We start from the raw sequence: 20270 nt of genomic DNA on the forward strand, positions 1-20270 counted from the left end.
TTCACCCGGCATGTACCGCGCCCGACGGAGCGGCGGTGGCCGGTCCGGAGTCAGCAGCATCGGCGCAGCTGGCCGGATTCCTGTGGGTGGCCGATCGCTGCGGATTTTTTTTTTTTTTTTTTTAAGCAGGACTTTATTTTTTGTAGAGAGGTTGGAATTTCACATCAAAATGCAGAGGCAGGCGCGGCGAGAGGTCGTGCGGGCCCGTCGGGTACATCCGCATCCTCCCCACCTCCCCGCTCTCGGCCTCCCGCATCGGAATCCGTCGTGGACGTGAGACTTGCTCCCGCGGGCCGCGCGCCGTGGGCCTGGACGCGTGTGCCGGCACAGATGCTCACAGTATCACACAGAGAGTTTTCACCTAAAGCTCCTCTGTGCTCGCCTTTTCCTCTCCTCACTCCCACCCCAACCCCTGGCCACTGCTCGTCTTTTTACTGCCTCCATGATTTCACCTTTTCCAGAATGACCCAGAATTGGAACCGTACATTAAGTCCACTCCTTTTTAAAATAATGAGCACTTCAGCTGCCTCAAGAAGTCCGTGCTTTTAGCTTTCTGCTGAGTACGTCTCTGGCAACGTGTTCTAACTGGCGCTGGCTTGTCCCCCAGGGTCCTCGCGGTCCTCAGGGAATCGATGGAGAACCAGGTGTTCCCGGTCAACCTGGTGCCCCGGGGCCTCCGGGACATCCGTCCCACCCAGGACCGGACGGCATGAGCCGGGTGAGTTCCATGCGTTATTCGGTGTATTGCTTAGATCATATGTCAAGTTTTGAAATGGTCATTTCTGAAGGACCGTTGACTTCACTGTGTCACGGTAGTTCCGAGTGTACAACGTAGTGATGGACAGTCCCGACCGTCCTCGTGCTCAGCGCCAGGCGTGTGGTCGCATCTGTCCCACACAGCACGGTCACGGTGTTGGGATTCCGTCCCCTCTGCCACACTTCTCGTCCCTGCGACTTACGATTTTATGACCAGAGGTTCGTGCCTGTTTCGCCCATCCCCCCCACCCAAGTTTCTGACTTATTGTGACTTCAAGTTGTCCTAGTGCGGACGTTGGCCTCCGGCGGTGACAGCAGATGAATGAGTGCAGGGCCGCCCCGCAGCCACCAGAAGACCAGGGACTGCGCAGGGACCGTCGTGCGGCCCCAGACAGCCTCCCTCACGTGCCACGCCACAGTCCTTGTGCTTCCCACGCCCGCTCGGTCGGTTCCGAAGGGCCACGGACACGCTCCCTGGTGTGAACTGAAGAGCAACATCTTCCTCCTTCTGCTGTTCTCTGGACTCAGAACGCTCCGGTCTGGGTCCTGCGCTTCCCAGGAGGGGGACGACACTTCCAGTACGATGGATGGTCGGGGGCGACCCCCAGTGGACACGAAAATGCTACTTCATGATCTCCCAAGTTCAGTTTCTCGCCAGAACAAAAGAAAACAAAATGTCTTCCTGTGTTTGCCTCCCTGAACTCATCGTGGCAGAAAGGGGGTGTGGAAGAGACATAGTGAGACTAGAGGACATTTGGAGCCTGACATAAGATTTTTGTTTTATCATAATTTATACTGTTGCTTCTCAACTGATTACAGAAGGAATTGCCAACTTATATTTTTAAAACAATATGCACATTTCCCCCACTAAAATCTGGAAATTCATCGAACTCCTGGCATACATATGGCCAGTTTGGGTCAGTTGTGTGGCCAGAGTTTTTGTGAGGTGAAAGAGAAAAGATAAAACGTTGCCAATTCTTGGAACAGCCAGAAAGTCATCAAAAGGGTCATAAAATCTTTATCAACTTGTATGAATACGGTTAAAGTTTGCTGGTCATGAGCGAAGGAACAAGAATTCGATCTGAGTGAAACAGCCTGGAATGGAAACCGTGATCTCCAGGAGAAAGGCTCGGAAAGCCTCTGTCGGGCTTCGCTCAGCCGTGGAAGGACGTCAGGTGCGCAGACTGAAGGCGGACGTGGGCCAGACGGGCGGGCCGGGCCTGTGTCTACCGAGCGGGACGCGCCCGGCCCCGAGCGGGTGGCTCTGAAGGAGCTTCGCTGTGATAGACTCTGAGGAACATTGTTCGATCAATGTTCGAGGAAGCGAGGAAGAACACGAATCTCTTTCTGCACTTTAAAGCCAGAGTGCAAAACGGTTCTCAGCAGAGTCATTCTATGAGAATCCCGGAGAAGGTGCAATTGTCAGTTTAAAACCTTCTCGCTCTCTGTCTTCCACTGTGGGAGTAACACGAAACATTGCTTTTGTAGCCGTTTTCAGCTCAGATGGCCGGCTTAGACGAGAAGTCCGGACTGGGGAGTCAAGTGGGACTCATGCCTGGCTCTGTGGTAAGTAGAGATTTGACTGATAATCCAAGTTCTTGTGGAAATAACATTACGTAAAGCAAGGTTTGAATTAGCTGGTTAAGAAGTAACATGAATCTTCTAGAACACACCCGTCCATCCATTAACTCATTCAACTTATTTATCAATTAATAAATAAATTGTACCAGCTAGCAGCCCAGGGGTGTTCCCTTCATAGATGTGCGAAGAACTTGTTGATTTTAAAAAAGGGTTGCCTGTATGTTTCATTTAATATTTGAAGAAAATAAAGAATTTTAAAACCTATAACCACCGCCACCACAAAACCCGTGCTTTTTATGGTGTTGTTAGAAGCAGTGATTTGGCAAAACTTTGACATGGGAAATTTTGCCATTTTAATTTTCATTATTTCCTGCTTAATATCCTCTGACTGCCTATGCCAACTCCCATAAAGTTCCCGACTGGGCCTAGTAGCCCTCCCATCATCTTCTGCATTTTCTTCAACTGCCAAGAAGGGGCCCATTTCCTCTGGGCAAGTGCGTTGACCTGGGTCTTTGGAGAACACATTCTCATGGAACACATCAACGTTCATATGACCAAGGCTCCCATGCTTTTTGCTGATGACATAGTTCAAAGGCATCCCAGGCTAATGGGATTTCAGGCAATAGCAAGCGTGAAGTTAAACCACGTATGTAACCACCCCTGTCACCCGTCCTTGAACATTGTCTGCCTACTAGCAGTGTGGCTCTTTCAAGGGTTACCTGGGGATATGTTTCTGAAATGTATGTGTTTTTATCCATTTGAAGTTCGAATTGCATACACGTTTATTCTTTTACAGGGCACTTTTGTTTTCTTCCTAGCTAAAACCCCGATCAATTCAAAATAAAAATTTAATTCAAAATAAAAATTTAAATGTTTGCCATAAGAATGAACCAAATTTTGATTTAATTGGTTTCCCCTTTTCTTCATTTCAAAGATTTTATGGCTCTACGGTTAATACAGTTTTTAAAAAGGCGTTTTCTTTTTCTTCCCTTTTTCCTGCCCCAGTGTAATCATTTCTTACTTAGAAAGCCTATGTGGATACTTTAAATGTGTGCTATGAAAGAAGGAATAATCAAGAAGTCTCAGTGCCATAGATAAGTTTACATTTAACATAATCTAGTCCATATCACTGATCGCTTCCTAAGTGTTTAATTTAGTGCGCTCATTTAAGTTACAGGGGTTGATCTGCTGTGGGACTGAAGAACTCACTAGACAGTTTGAGAATCACTTTCCCCTGCCAAGATTTTTCTTTTGTTGGATATTCTGGTTTAACAGAACCACCCCTTGAGCACGCAAACGCCCTTGTCCCAAAGGCACTGACGGACACAGGCATATTCCTCTTTCTCTTTATGAGAGTGAAAGCATGTATAAAATCATCCCAAATGTTGCCCAAACTTCAATCTCCTTGAACTCAGCTGCGTTCCAGATGAGGACAAATGGAGCATGTCATCATCTTTCACTGTCAAAGCTTCACTTTTCCAGATTCTAAGCCTGATTCAACATTTTTGAAATGTTTGACCCAACTGTCATGAACACTATGGAACTTTTCTTCTCATTTGTTTTTAAGGGTCCTGTCGGTCCAAGGGGACCTCAAGGCTTACAGGGGCAGCAAGTAAGTCTTTTTATAATTAAACTTCCTACTATGGCAAAATAAAAAAAAGTACAAGTAAGGTCTCTGTGACATGAGTGCTCTTGGCCGGCCTCTAGATTCCATGCCGCAGTGCTCACTTGGAACAGGCTGTGCTCCATTAACTTCTACTCAGAAACGTATGCGGCTTGTTTTTCAAAGTTTCTTCATGGGGCTCAAGTTTTATCATCTGGTTTCTGTATGCGACTGGCCTCTAACACAAAGGATTTTTATATGCCTTTGCTTCTGAAATAACAGATCATTATCTCATGTTGTAATGAATGTGCTCCTAATTGGTTATGTGCTAACTAGGACGTTGTGAAAGCAAATCATTAAAGGCCACCACCACGTGGTACTAGAAACCACAGTCAAGGTAATCACTCCATGGGGGCATCTTAAAAAGGATGTAATACTGTCCTTTCTTTCTATAGTCTATCGAATACCAATAAATTAGTGTAGCGCTATTTTAAATTTTGTAGTGATTTGACGAGCAGTTCAAAATAATTTTTCAAAGGAAAGGGAAAAAAAAAGAATTCTTAGCTCTGCCAAAGATTTTACATTGTCATCATCACGTGTGTGGAGTCTGACTTTGGCCATTCTGTATGACTGAGGAAGACGATGGTCACGATCCTGATGGTCACTGCCACCGATGGGACGCTCACTACGCGCCCGCACTGTTCTGGGTTCTAAATGTGCGCTGGTTCTCAAGAGACCGATGACAGCCCAGTGAAATCGGTAGCGTTATTGTTCTCAATTCACGATTAGGAAATGGAGGTTTAGAGAGATTGAGTGACTCCCTCGAAGTCGCAGAGCTGGAAAGTGGTGGAGACTTGCAGTCTAAGTGACTGCACTATCCTGCAGGAATACATAATGTCGTGTTCTGCTTTTCTTTGGTTTACAGATGTAATTTACAAATAATTATATTTACTTGCATCATTTGTTCTCCATTTTAGGGCGGCGTTGGGCCTACAGGACCTCCCGGCGAGCCTGGTGAACCTGGACCCATGGTAAATGCCAAGAAGCACAGGGACCCGGTTAAAGACGGGTCCGGCATCGTGACGGTGTCTGAGCTGTTTGTTTCGTCAGCTCTGTCTTAATGTAGCAAGAAGTTGGAGGCCAGTTTGGGAGGCCTGTGCTATGCTTCTGAGGGAGAGTATTTAAATTCAGAGGCCTCGAATACGGTTAGCAGACCATACCAAGATATTTGCTCTTATGAAATTAACTTTTTTCTTTGGAGCACATAATCTGAGGCATGCAACGTAAAATTCAGAATACAGATAAAGCTAGTTTCTCTGATACTTGTCTCGAGAATATTTTAATTACATCATTTGTAGGCATGGGCAAATATAAGTAAATATTCTTTTTTGTTGTTTTGCTTTGTTGTTAGGGTCCGATAGGAGCACGCGGACCAGAGGGCCCTCCTGGAAAACCTGGGGAAGATGTAAGCTTCCTGCCTTCATTACACTTTGAAATTTTGAAGAGGTTAAGAAGGAATGACAGTGTTCACATGGATATTATTTATTAACTCCCAATGTATTTCCCTTGCTTTTAGCTTTCATTAGACACATGCAAAACTGGAGAACTCAGAGTAGTCATACAAAAATCTGAAAGTATTCTTAATTTTGCTGATGTCGTATTATTAGGTTCCAGCTTCTTCCTTGCGTTCCCCCGGTTTGCCATTTTGATTTCTCCGTAAGATACTAGAATTGTTGTCAATTTAGTTGATGGAACCTCTAAGTGAACTTAAAAAAAAAGTACCGGGCTCTAATGGCAAAACATCTGTATGATGTAATGAAGTCTTCATTAAATGGAAATTTTTGATGTATTAATAGTATAGCACCAATACTGCTCTCTAGTGCAGAAAAAGCCATTTCTTCCATTGGATTTTTAAAGTTAAGACTCAATTCCAGGTTTTAACAGTAATAACATGTGATCTAAGAACTGGATACAAAAGCAGATTTGTTTTTCTGGATTTTTTTCTTAGTTGTACCAAAGTTTAGGTTAAAATCATGGATAAACCATTAATTTCTGTGTGATCTTAAGCCAAGTAAATATTTCCTCTTTGTGTTTCAAAGAGATTTATTTCAGCAGATTACATTGAATTTCATCATAAAGAAAATATGTCTAGTAGTTCTTAATTATTTTATCACAAGAAAAGAAATGACAAGATGTGTTCTAAGAAACTGTTTTAGTTCAGTGCCGCATGTTCATGTAGAATTCATAGCACGTACCTGTGTGTTCATGTGGGTGTAAATTTTGATGTTTGTAAAATGGTGATCTAGGTCAGGTGAGTATAACTTATATTAATTTCTTTTTCTGGGTAAGTTAATGAAACCCTCACACCTGACTTGCTGTAATAGATTCCCACCAAAAACAATGCCTGCTTCACTCTCACGTTGTCTACAACACTGGGCATGAGCTTCTGATCTTGGGGGTGAGGGGACATGGCTTTCTAAAAAAGACTTGTGTCTGCAGTTGACTGGTCACCTAGTGTCAGAAGGTGCAGTTGACTGGTCACCTAGTGTCAGAAGGTGCAGTTGACTGGTCACCTAGTGTCAGAAGGTGCAGTTGACTGGTCACCTAGTGTCAGAAGGTGCAGTTGACTCGTCACCTAGTGTCAGAAGGTGCAGTTGACTCGTCACCTAGTGTCAGAAGGGAGCGTTTTAATCCTCTTTGCTCCCTCTTACCTTGTTTTCTGGTTTGTTTTTTTTGTTTGTTTCCCTTAAAGGGTGAACCTGGTAGAAATGGAAATCCCGGTGAAGTGGGGTTTGCGGGGTCTCCGGTAAGTTTGTACGTCTCAATACGATGCCACAGAGGCAAACTTTGGAAAGAAAAGAACAGTAAAATTACCTTGTAATTATTATATACATGTGCACTAGACACTACCGTCAAGATATGTTCCCTTCTGTCATCGCGGAACAGTCCGTTTTGCCAAAAGGACGGCTGATTCCAATTTCCGATTTTTTATCGGCTCCACACGAATACTGTTCCTGAGCTCGATAGTTATTTCATGACCTAACCGGATACTCTCCAAATGGAATGTCAGATTCACGAAGCCACCAGCCTGAGCTGCTTCTATCTCCCAACCTCCCAACCCCATTTGTCTTTGATATTTTTGTGTTGTACAGTTTACACGTCAGAAAAAACAGCTTGAGAGTTTATGGATTGGTTTATTTATACGCCACGAACAATGAATTATGGACAGGATGCCTCTTTGGCTGCCCCTCAAACCCTCATGTTGGCTGAAATTCTTGATGTTCTGGCCCTAGAATCTAATGACAAGTTCCACTGATGACTCCTAACACAGCTTTTCACGCCCCTGGCTTGCTACAAGGACCTGTCCCTGCTAACACGCTCCACCAGAATTGAGGGCCTGGGCCACGTGGCCATACTCTGAAGCCACCTTTCCATCCTCCTCACGCTGCTTGGATAGACCCTCTCCCAGGATGTGCTACCCGGGCACTGGGGACAATGAGAGAGAAGCAGCAAACATCCTCTTAACATTCTTGCTCTTAAAGCTTTACCTTGTCTGATAACCCCTAAATGGGTTCGACTTTGCACGTACGACGTTTCCTCTAATTTTCTGATGTTTCTGCCCCTCGGTACGGCCGACAGTACTGAATTACTCTCCACTTATTTCCTGAAAGTGCAGGAAGTCCAATGCTGGGTTTGGGTTATTTTTTTCTTTTTAAACGAATGAGTGCTCATCTTTTAAGGGAGCTTACGGGGCTCCAAGGATTATTTTGTTTCAAACATAAAACCAGTTCCCCGGCTCCCTGCTCTCTCCTTCTGCCCTTCCTCCCCCATCAGCCCGGGGAGTCAGTGCAGACACAGGCATGCGGTTTAGTCATTCGCGCAGATGTCCACGTCGGCCCGTCCAGGCTCCCGCGCCCCATCCTGCCGCGCTCTCGAACATCCTGACCTCGAGGCCTCCGTGGGGAGGAAGCCGGCCCCGCCAGCATGTGGCAGATGCGCTCCGCCGGTCTGTGCAACAGCACATGTGCCTGGGCTGTGATGACAGCCTCCAGTCAGCAGAAAGAGAACATTTTATGAGTCCTGGTACATCTGGTTCGGTTTCATGTTGTGTTAGAGATGAGTAAGAACATGAGAATTCCCCTGCAGACCATGAGAATTCAAAGCTAACTAACGATCTGAAATAGCTCAGCTCAGCACTTCTCCTATAGGCTGAGGGTATGGAGTTTCCTGCTCAGGAAGGAGGGGAACAAACATCAGTAAAGGGGATCATTCCAGTGGACAGACTTAAAGGAAATTCTTGAAGTGAGGAATCCGTAAGCAGGGCTGTGGAAGCAGAAGAATGACTGGAAGTTTCTTTGTTCAGAGAACATGGTTTGCTGTGCCCTCGCTATTATAACCCCTCCTTAGAGCACCATGGACACTTTTCCCTGCAAGAGGTCACAGAGGAATGATTGCTTTGCTTTTATTGTATAATTTCATTTCTTGAGTATTTGGTACACAGTGAAGGCAGTGATGTAGGGAACAGAAGGCTTTTCTGTACTAACACATTAGCACAAGAGAAGTTCCTTAGGAAAGGCTTGGGAATAGTGCTGTGAGTGTTAAGAGAAATGTTAGATCATTTCTTCTGTTGTTTATTTGGTGATTATTCATTGATGTCCACTCACCAAGCAATAGGCTAAGTGCCGTGGATATGCAGATTAATAGTAATAATTGATAGTAACTAATATCAATCTACGCTATCGATGAACTCGGGCTACTGGTGCCAGTGGTGATGACATTCATTTCAAAACCAAATTAATGTAGACAGTGAAAATAACAAGTCACTGGTTCCTTATCTATTTTAAGAGGGTCTGAGGAAAAAGTCGCCAGCATCATTTCCAAATAGTCATACCATTTAGGCTTAATTTTCTGTTTGATTTCTAGTTTTTTAGTTTACTATGGTTAGGTGGAGGATGCATAAAATTAGTACAAATTAAGGAATTATTGCGTCTACGGTGAAACTTGTTCTCTCCATATTTCCTGATCAAACCTCCTGTGGGATATTTCCTTTCTTAAGTTAATCTTTGAAACAATCACAGACCCATAAAGCTTCTCCTGAACATGTTACTTAAAGTAAATCGTTGATCACACTTTCCTGTGATCTTTCTAATCCTGTTTTGTGGCCAATATTTAGTCGTTCAGAGAACGTGGAACATCTTGCTGCATACGGACATCTTTACTCTTCTGCCCCCAGTAGAGCACAGTGTAGAGAATGTGTAGTTTTCTGTAAGTTCCTTCCCTGATTTTCTTCCACATGAACTGTTCTAGCTGATTCAGACACGGAACACGTTGACTCAGACTAATTTTCCTGGTTTTCGTTGGTTTGGGGTTTTGTTTTGTTTTGTGTTGTTTCATGTTTTGCTACTAATTATAACACAGTGATATAGTTTTCAAAATTTGGAAACGTCGTCACATCAATGCCTGGCAATAATCCATGTGTCTGTGTAAGGCGTGTTTCCACTCCCAACAGGGGGTTTGCTTTGTGAACGTCGATCACCTCGGCGTGTTCTGACAGGTTAAAGTATATTGCTCCTTTCTTTCCTTTGGTATTTTGCTTAAAAAAACTATAGTATTAGATTTTTGGTGAACAAAATTATATTAAACAATTTCGTATTCTTATTAATGACTCAAATGCCTTATCTTTTTTTCTGCCACCCCCCCACCCAGGGAGCGCGAGGATTTCCTGGGGCTCCTGGTCTTCCAGGCCTGAAGGGTCACCGAGTAAGTTTAACTCTTCATAGTCCTTTCAGATACTAAGGCTAACTGAGCAGGGTCTGGGAGCCTTACCTTCAGCATTGCTACAGTTCTATGAGTCAGTTGTCCTTAGCTGGCTGTGGTCTCAGTATTCATCTGTGGTTACCAAATTCACAATATGTTTTTTATATTTCCTTTGAATTTCATTTGATTCTATAAACAAATATATTTTGTGTTCTTACTGTATGCCGGATACTGTGCTACGAAAGAGACACAGTGATGAGTAAAAAGCCCATAGCCTTCAACTTCAGGCTCAGAAGGGTGACAGTCACAAAAAGACATAATGATGCTTGGTGGGGTAAGTGACATGATACTGGAGAGAGCACTAGGTTATGGGAGGGGTCCAGTCAGCCCAGGTCTGGAGGGCCATAGAATGCTTCTCTCTTTATAGCTCAAGACAAAGCGTAATTATTCTGTGTTAAGTACAGATATGGAAATTATGTGCCACTCAGAGTGGAGGGAAACCCCCTGCAGCAGCAGTGTGCGCTTGGCCATGCCAGGTTCATGAGCCTGTAATGAACCAAGAAAAGTTGTTTGCAGAGAGGGTTCTGTAAAGCCTGGTGTCCGTCTAGCAGGAAGAGCACTTCCACTGGGGGTATTAAAGAAAACAGAAGAATAAAACCTGAGAGACTACTTTGAAAACTACGGCAAGATTGAAACCATGGAAGTTATGGAAGACAGGGACACTGGAAAAAGGAGAGGGTCTACTTTTATAACTTTTAATGATCATGATTCAGTTGGTAAAATTGTGTTCAGAAATACCACACTTAATAGTGGGCATGATGGTAAGGTAGAGAAGGCCTTTTCTAAAAGAAGGTAGTCCACTGGATCACAAGGGTCATGGAGGTAGATCTGGCGACTTTATGGTCGTGGAGGAGACTTTGGTGGAGGACGAGGCTATGGTGGTAGAGGTGGTGGGAACAGAGGAGTTAGGGAGGAGGTGATGGTGGATATGATGGATTTGGAGGTGATGATGGCAACGATGGTGGTGGGTCCTGTTTATCGTAGTAGAAGAGGCTGTGCTGGTGGTGGACCCGGTCATGGAAATCAAGGACGTGTATATGGTAGTGTTGGTGGAGGATATGACGGTTATAACGAAGGAAGAAATTTTGGAGGTGGTGGTGGGAACCATGATGGTTTTGGAAATTACAGTGGACAGCAGCAATCAAATTATGGAACTATGAAGGGAGACAGTTTTGGAGAGAGAAGCTCAGGCAGTCCCTATGGTGGTGGTTATGGATCTGGTGGTAGAAACGGTAGATATGGTAGCAGAAGGTTCTAAAAAACTCTGAAGGAAATGCTACAGTTCTTAGCAGGAGAGAGTGTAGGTTACTTTGAGACAGCCGTCCCACAGGTGTTAGAGGAGCTGTAGAACTCTGTCCCAGAAGGAACAATGGTCCACAGTCGGAGAAGTTACTGCAGCTAAAACAGGAAACCCGTCCTGCTCAGGACTCTCATCACCCCGGTTTGCAAACACCTGTAGCTACGGGTCAATGCAGTGTAGTGTCAGTTAGACGACATACTTTAACTGCTATAGCTTTTGCATTTTTATTTCATTATGTCAGGTATATTGCCTGTAAATTGTGGTGGTGGTGCCAGGAATAAAAAGTTAAGAGATTTTTAACTTTTCAGTATTTGTGTAGTTCAGCTTTTCTATATTCTAGTACAGGAACTTCAATAACATGTAGTTTTGAAGGTGCTTCCTTGTGAGTTAACAAGTGAGAAGATCATTGTTAATTACTATTTTGTATGAATTTTGCTAAAGTAAACTGTAAAGAAATACTTGGTGACTTGCAGTTTAAGGGGAATCTATTTTCCGCATTTCCAAACCATGAAGTTAATGGGCTCTGACATGTGGAAAGAATAGATATTTGTATGTTTTCAATATGTTTTAGATAAATAGAATTGAGTATTTGGATAAACATATGTGTGGATTTAACAACATTAAGATTTACCCTCAAATGAAAAAAGATCTCAAAATTCAAAAAAAAAATTACATATCTGTTTATCAGTCTGTCGTCTATATATCAAAAGCATGGGTGATATCTGATAAGTACATACTGGCTGCCCCTGTGTTGAGTAGTTGATCTTCTGATTAGAATGCTTGCTGCTGTACTAATTATTATTTTGAATGTCACCCCTAGTTATAACCCATATTCTATAACTATAGAAACTCCACAATTACTTGTCTTCTCTAAAACCACCATAGGTTTTTCATTTGTAGCTGTAGATTAAATTTCTGTGAAGTTCCAAAAATCTGAAAGGTGAAGATGTTGCAAATTCAAAATGGTGCTTTAATTTTCTTCGAATAGGCATTCGAAAAATGTTGAGAATTTGGAAACATTCTGGGTAACAACTTTAAATACCTGTTTTGATAAGGCACTTTCTGTGAGCTTGTTTTTGGTTCTTCTTTTACACATCTGGGAATTAAAAAAGCAGTAAAATACAAATTTGTATTTTTCTCCTTAGGGACACAAAGGTCTTGAAGGCCCTAAAGGTGAAGTTGGAGCAACTGGTTCCAAAGTAAGTGTATGAACCCTAATCCTAACCGCCCCACTCATTTCGGGTTTGCTTCATGTCCTGCCAACTTTTCAGAACCCCCTTACATTTTGGAGGAAAGAGGAGTATAGTTGAGTGGATAAATATAATTCTTATATATGAGTGGCCATAGATTTGGCAGGATACGTGACATTCTTAACTTTGCCACCAAGAATAGGCACTTGTTTCTGCCAGTGTAGGACGGATGTTTTCCTTACGTGAAGATGGCGCTATGAATTCACCTGCTAAAACACAGCCACTGTTTTTTCTTCTTTAAAAGTATCTGAGAGGTTTAGATGGTTTATTCGCCTCATTATTTAATACCTTTTTGACTCCAGGGCCTTGTGGCCATTGTCTCTTCCCAGATGTGTTTATGTTTTAGGGAAATAAAGAGACCATAAAAGAAGTACAGAGGACTTTTTAGTGGGAAGCATCATGAGATACATGAAAATGCGTACATACGTGTGTGTGTGTATGTATGAATACATACGTGTGTGTAGGTGATGTGTGTATGTATGAATACATACGTGTGTGTGATGTGTGTATGTATGAATATATACGTGTGTGTGTATGTGTGATGTGTGTATGTATGAATATATACGTGTGTGTATGTGTGATGTGTGTATGTATGAATATATATGTGTGTGTGTGTGTATGTGTGATGTGTGTATGTATGAATATATATGTGTGTGTGTGTGTGTGTGTGTATGCTTTGGATTTAATTGTTTAATTTTTAAACTTCCTACAATAAATCTTAAAGGAATACTAGTCAATTTTAGCTTTGTAACATTTTACTTGAGCTACAGTATAATCAGACATAAACATATAATTACCGTTTTAATACTAATTAATGTGAACAGATGTGATAGTTTCACCAATCTTGTTTACAACCTCACTTTTATTTTATAATTTTTTCTATAGAAACTAAATTGCTATTTCATTTTAAGAAAAAGTAATACAACAGAATTTTGAGGTCCTTCATTTCAAGTACGTCTTCCAAATGTTCAGATTGAAAATACACCTTTAAAATGACATATTCTTGGAAACGGTGATTTGAGTATCTGTTGTAGGTTTTTCACACTATAATGTAATCTCATTTTTGCTTTAGGGTGAAGCTGGCCCTACTGGCCCAATGGGTGCCATGGGTCCAATGGTATGTATTAATTTAATTCTTTGTTTTTTTTTTTTTTCCAGTTTACACAATATAAAGAGAAAAGAAAAGACATGGAGAAAATATGTTAACTGATGATGTAATCTTGATCACCAGTTGACGGACAAGCACATTCAGAGAATTGTACCCTTTGAATAGCAAAGGCCTCTTGCGTTTCATTGTTCTTAACCCCTGAAGGCTCTTACTCTTTTCCTTTAGTTAGTGTTCAAATCAGGATTGTTGTAGATTTGACCCATTATAGGTACATTAAGTGAAATCTATTTAGGTAAGAGGCAGTAGGTATCTCCATGGGCAGAGATCTTTTCATACCCGAAGTCACTCCTGGAAATACTACCATTTGTGGCTGATAATAGTGAGTCTCCACTGAACTGAGTGATGTAATCAAACTACCGTAGAATTCAAATAAATGCTTCAGAGGTGTTTTTTCTCTCTCATCCATAGGGTCCGAGGGGAATGCCAGGAGAAAGAGGGAGGCTTGGGCCGCAGGGGGCTCCTGTAAGTATGTGTACTCCAACTCTCAAACGAACTGAATATTTTCTTTTAAATGAGAATATAGTACTGCTGCCTGCTTTTTAGTTTGTCAGCTTTTATCCTTGCTTTTTGTTCTGAAATAAATTTATGTTTACAGAAAAGTTGCAAAGGTAGCACAGGGCGTTCCTGTGCACTGTTTATGTCGTTTCTGTTAATGTCGACATCACATATGACCACAGTTCGTTTGTTGCCTACTTATATTAATGCCAAAGTTAAGAAAATGATTAAAGACTTATAGCAGCATGGAATATGGTCCATGGAAAAAATATAAAATTCAGAATAGTAATAAAATTATCAATCGGTGCCCCTTATTAAGAAGTTATTGTACGCCAAGCTTCCTTCCACACTTTATTTCATAGTCATCACAATCCTAAAAGGTAAGTGCTGAGTATACCCTTCTAAAGAGCCGAGTTCTAACAGGAAAATTTTTATCCGACAAATGAATTATGAGCAAATACTGAAGAAAATGTAATTTTATCTTGTCTCTTTTGCTCCTAATTAGGGACAACGAGGTACACACGGTATGCCCGGAAAGCCTGGGCCAATGGTGAGCTGCACGACGTTCATCCTCACTCATCCCCTTACTGGTCCACTGGTGCATTCACGACACATGCAGAGCACACACTGTATCCCCGACTCCGGGAATAAAACGGTGATAGACACGCAGTACTTGTCTTTGGAACTGCCGTGTCTATCGAGGAAGAGAGACCTATCGATTCATGTCGTAGCATGGTGCTGTTCCTAAGGGCTGTGTTGTAGAGTGTAACTTGAAGTTCAAGTATGGGAACCTTGCTGTACCTACACCTATAGTGAGATATAGATATTAAGGAAGACTTAGGAGAACTTTCAAGCTAACCCTTGAAAGATGAGATACGGGATGAGCAGGAGTACAGCGTGGTCTGTTGGATGGATAGATGAAAAAGCATGGTGAGTTCAGGGAAATTCGAGGATGATAAATCAGATTTGAAATGATTTCCCCTTCGGTTATGTCCTGCCTTCTTCTTCAAAAAGAGGAAACAAAAAGGGAAAAAATAAGACTCATTTAAAAGGGATTTTATTACTACAAAATGGATGGAATGACATCACGTCCTCAAGGAAGAATCCGGACAAGCTGGAAGGGGTTCCTCTCACAGCCACTCATCCCTCTCAGTCTGCCCGTTGCATCAGTGGCCTGACTCCGCGCGCCTCCCCAGATATGGGATAGTTACAGATGTCCACATATCGGCCTGAAAAAATACCACTCCTAAACACCCACATGATTCTTAAGCATCATTTTTATAAAGTGCAGTCCTAGATTTTGGTACAAAACCTAACTTTCAAAAAACCGTATTCCTTGATTAGCACAAAGAAAGTACGTCTCTCAGGAAGCAATTGTTTCAGTTTGTGTTTGTGACTGGCTTATTCTCTAACACACCACCACAAGCATTTAATACCACTGGACATAATTTTTAGCTCTATTCCCTATCAATGTCAGCAGGTACTTATTATAAAATGACATCATCTTTGTGATTTGAAAGTACTCAGTGGATTATTCTTATGTGTCAACATACAGAAAGTCATCAAAGAATGAAAAAAGACTCAATTAGATATTGATTAAAAACCACGTCTGATCGCTTTTCTGGTTTCTTTTAATAGGGTCCTCTTGGGATACCTGGATCTTCTGGTTTTCCGGGAAATCCTGGGATGAAGGTAAAATGTTAATATATTTAGCTCTTGCTTACAAGAATTACTTGATTATATGAATGCTGAAGTGTGGAACGGCATTCCGTTAATTATATGGAGGTTGCTTAACTAAGGAAAAAACCTAGAGCATTCTCAGCATTTATTATGGTAGGGGAAAAAATAACTGTAAAAATTTAAAAATGAGATCACTGAACAATGTGTTATTAAAAGAGAATTACAACCATTGTTATATCAACAGTATCATCAAACAACTGCAATATCCAAGAGTCTGTTGCGTTAGACTCCAGTCTAGACCACTGTGCCAGCTGCAGGGAATAAGAACTTAGTCTGAACTGGAAGTCTGTTCCTGGATACGGTGTCTGGCAGTAATAAACAGCAGGATGTTCTAAACAATAGGAGGTTAAAATAAATCAGACGTTGTCGAAAGGCTGTTCCCTGACACAACGCTGGCCTCACTCCTCGCCCTGCCCTGCCATTTATGCAACCATTAGAGGAAGAGGCAGGGAGGCTGTTTGGCTTTCCACGTGGGAATGGATTAAAGTGTTCTGATGGGATGGTTTACATTTGCCGGAGTCACAGTTTGTTCTTCCAGCATTTTGGATGATAAATTCAAGGATTAAAGCAGGAGGTTATTAGGATTATATTGGTTAAATTAGTGAATACATTCAGAAAACTTCAAATGTTAAACAACACAATACCTTTGACTACCCCTCACACCCAGCTTCGCCTTGGCAATAATCTCCTTCCTCCCAAAGAAGGGATTTGCTCACTGGATTCATGACTGTGGCCGTGGCAATCACCTCACTTCTTCTCATGGAATTTTGTTGAAGGATAAGTGATGCCCTCAGTAGAGGTCCAGGCTTCTTACCGGGAGCGCTACTCAAACGGGCTTTGAACTGGTGTTTGAAACCAACAACGATGACAAAGTCCATAGCTGACATTTCAAATACTCTGAAATGTGAGCATCATCAAGTCAAATTACTCTTCAGGCTCTCGCTACTGCTGTCTGTACACTCTGCCCCAGAGGTGCGGCTGCTCTAAAATGATGCCGTACGTCATTCCACTCACCAGCCCCTCTTTTCGCCAGAACTCACTGTGCACCGGAGCTCCTGGGACCTTCCTGAGGTCCCTTCTGTTTCCAGTCTGCTCCCCTAAACCCTAGTCCTGCTGCTACAGACCCTGGCCAAGGAGGGCCAGTCCCCCCTGTGCTCCTGACCAAAATATGCAAAATCCCTTCCCCTGCCTGTGACACCCTCCACCCTCCAACTGAGCTCTGGCCAGAGAATTAAGGACAGAAGACGCACAATGTCCAGCATTAGGACTTAGCAGAAAGTCCTGCTAAGGACTTCTGCTCCTGGTCTTCTAGCGAAGACCTCGTTAGAACCACAGTTTATATAATCGTTTACTCTGCATATTTCCTTCTCCTCCTGGGGTTACTAGCCCTGGCTCTTGGCTATTGAAAACTGCTTAAAAAGTCATTTCGCAAAATTGTTTTTCATAGAAATTCGTTGTCTATCCTTTCTCTTCCTCCCCAAACAAAAAATATTCCTAGATCTTTGGTTTTGGCCAGGATTTTCCTATACCTGTTAAATTCTTCCATGATCTCTGGTTTTCTGGAGGAAGAAAAACTTCCATTTCCGCTTCTTTGTATTTCAGGGGTTCAATAGGGGCTTTGTATGTTTTATTGGCGCTAATGCACACCCTGAGGCTCAGAATTTTAGTTCTAAAATTCCAGGTTGAGGTCCCTCTAGGGTTTGATCTATATAGGGACCTAATATATTGGATAAGATACAGAAACCCACTTAGGTTTAAATTTCAGATAAAAAAAGAAAAATTTTGAGTATAGCTATGACCCTAATATTACCTGGAATAAACTTATACTTAAATTAATTGCTATTTATCTGAATTAAAGTTTAATTAGACAACTGTACTTTTATTTACTATCTGGGTGTCTATCTTGGGTTGAAATAAGGGTGGCTATCAGGTAACTTGACCCCTGATGCTGCTGTTAACACTGAGGACGTCATCACGCTCGGAAGGGTATGAAGGGGAGTCCGCTGCTCAAGCTCGGTCAGGCACACGCCCTTGTAAACCGATTTGTGCTCAAGACCCCTTTAAACACTGGAGTGTAAGATGTAAAGCTCCAAATAAGCAATAACCTTCGAACCACACCACATTTATATTTTTCTTAAATTGACATGTCTTTTGTACCCTGCCAGGGAGAAGCAGGTCCCACTGGAGCAAGAGGCCCCGAAGGTCCCCAGGGGCAAAGAGGTGAAACTGGGCCACCAGGTCCAGTCGGCTCTCAAGGTCTTCCCGTAAGTTCCCAGAACATCTAGGAGTGATACTCTTAACAGAAAGCTCGACATGTTTTATAACATCAGAATGAAGGCAATCTATTTTAATTTATCTTCTTTGAATTCTGGATGTTGGCAACTAATTAAAAAAATATTTCTCTTGTCAACTCTGCAAAATTTAATCTATTTTATGGAAAAGGGAATTTGTTATAAAAGTGAGTTTTATGATATAATGGTGGTTGATTTTTTACGATAAATTTCTCCTTCCTTTTGGAATACAGGTAGACATCCGAAGACCACCCTATATATGGCTTAATGTCTTATAAACTTCTCATGTGTCTTTTAGGGCGTGGTAGGAACTGATGGGACACCTGGTGCCAAAGGCCCAACGGTAGGTAACTAACTGCATTCAGCCATGCGAAGCTCCAACGGACATGATCCTTTGGACGTTGACCATAGGCTTCTACATGGGTCTCTGCTCATCATGTCGCTCTTTCTCTATTAGGGATCTCCTGGCACCTCTGGTCCTCCTGGCTTATCAGGGCCCCCCGGATCTCCAGGACCTCAGGGTAGCACAGGACCTCCAGGAATTCGAGGCCAGCCGGTAACATCCTCTAAAATTAACAATCATCCGTTAGTGTAATCCAGCTAAGGTCACCAAGAAAAATAGCACTCAGTGAGATGCAATGAAACATAGATTATGTGGCTTGTCTAAACGAGGCAACTGAAGATGGGAATCTTTGTAGAGTGGAAGCTGAATGTCGTTGTACAGGTTAGGGGTTTAAATTCAAAGAAGAACATTACTGCCTTGTGTTGGATTGTAGTGGGGTTTTTTTAATATAAAATAGTAAGGTCGTGACTTTATGGTTAACCTCATAGAATCTTATCTGTAGTTGAATAATAACCATTATGGAAATATTTTTGTAAGCCAGTGTGAAGAAATGTGGAGGTTATCATGACAACATGGTGAAAATTGGGTCTAACAGCTAATTCTTGAAGACAGATCCTACCATGTTGTAAAATTATTTATTAGAAAAAAATGTTATGATAAGTGCATAAGAAATAAACACATTGTGAACTTGTGCTTATTATATTTTTAGCTTAATATGTAAAAATTAAAACTTTTTTTCTTAGCACTGCCAAAAACAAGTACTTTGAATTCTGTTCCAAGTAACTTAGTTATGCTAATAAATCCTTTTATATGTTGGTAACAGACTTATTAAAACATGAGTATTCCTGATACTTCTTATTTGATTTTATCATGTTCTTAATTTAGCAATCTGTTTCCCACAAGTTTAACTGGTATTTAAAGATGCACATACACAAAACCCCAGAGCACTCCAAAGATGAAATGTCCTATTTGAAGTTATCAAACTGTCAATAAAGAGAACATAAATATAAAATTATTTTAATTCTGGGTAAATAAGTCTATTTCCTAAAATAAACCTGAAATAGATTTATCTGTAGACGTTAATATTGTTAGTTCTAATTTAAGTTAGCAAATTGCAATAATTGAATAATTCTAAGTGTTCTAGTATGCATGATAAAACAAGCAAAATTTTAAAAGTAAGTCTCTTAAAGACCACTGTAAAATATAGAAACTGCTACCTAATTATGCTACGTTTTATAAAATTTCACATACATTCTACAAGATTTGCAAAATTTAAAAAATGGTAATACAGACTCAGCTGTGGAAAGTTTTCAAGGCCCACTTTAATTAATTAAAGCAGATGGGACTGGCTAACTGTCCTGGTTCTCATAACTATTTGTACTTTTATTTTAGGGGGATCCAGGAGTTCCAGGTTTCAAAGGAGAAGCTGGCCCAAAAGGCGAACCAGTAAGGCTTCATTTTTTTCCTGAAATGATAAGAAGAGCGTGAATCTTGTCCAGGAGTTCACAGATCAAAGTGCTCAAGTATTTCAAATGATAACAATAAGGAATATACCCTTGGATGGAACCAATTTAATATGGTTTTAAATTCATAACTGACTTCATTAAATGAAGCTTTTGACTGTAACTCCCTTGGACTCTGGCTCTTTCTGAAAACTTCCTTCTGTTTTTAACAGGGGCCGCATGGTATTCAGGGTCCAATAGGCCCAGCGGGTGAAGAAGGGAAAAGAGGTCCCCGAGGTGACCCCGGGACAGTCGGTCCTCCAGGCCCAATGGGAGAAAGGGTAAAATTTGAATGATAAAATACATTCTTAGGGTTGCGGGGCAATTACATGGGTAAGTTTTGAGTTGGTAAGGAAAGCTCGACCAGTTAAAAGAAATGCTTGCAAGTGCCTCGAACGGTTCAGTATGGTTGTCTGTGGATTCA

At 41.7% G+C, this 20270-nt stretch overlaps 1 protein-coding gene across 2 annotated transcripts in view; it reads left to right on the forward strand.

Moving 5' to 3' along the window:
* The window catches only part of COL5A2 (collagen type V alpha 2 chain), a 137419-nt gene that overhangs the window by 83349 nt on the left and 33800 nt on the right, over positions 1-20270 (forward strand). For both annotated transcript variants that reach the window (XM_059168630.1, XM_059168629.1), the window contains exons 7-23: positions 608-718; positions 2245-2322; positions 3905-3949; positions 4918-4971; positions 5352-5405; positions 6693-6746; positions 9647-9700; positions 12203-12256; positions 13380-13424; positions 13884-13937; positions 14476-14520; positions 15609-15662; positions 17876-17974; positions 18300-18344; positions 18459-18557; positions 19737-19790; positions 20020-20127. In XM_059168630.1, coding sequence (XP_059024613.1) covers positions 608-718; positions 2245-2322; positions 3905-3949; positions 4918-4971; positions 5352-5405; positions 6693-6746; positions 9647-9700; positions 12203-12256; positions 13380-13424; positions 13884-13937; positions 14476-14520; positions 15609-15662; positions 17876-17974; positions 18300-18344; positions 18459-18557; positions 19737-19790; positions 20020-20127 — 1107 coding nt within the window. The remainder of the gene's footprint in view (positions 1-607; positions 719-2244; positions 2323-3904; positions 3950-4917; positions 4972-5351; positions 5406-6692; positions 6747-9646; positions 9701-12202; positions 12257-13379; positions 13425-13883; positions 13938-14475; positions 14521-15608; positions 15663-17875; positions 17975-18299; positions 18345-18458; positions 18558-19736; positions 19791-20019; positions 20128-20270) is intronic.

Source organism: Mustela lutreola, chromosome 3 (assembly GCF_030435805.1).
Source record: "Mustela lutreola isolate mMusLut2 chromosome 3, mMusLut2.pri, whole genome shotgun sequence".
NCBI lineage: Eukaryota > Metazoa > Chordata > Mammalia > Carnivora > Mustelidae > Mustela > Mustela lutreola.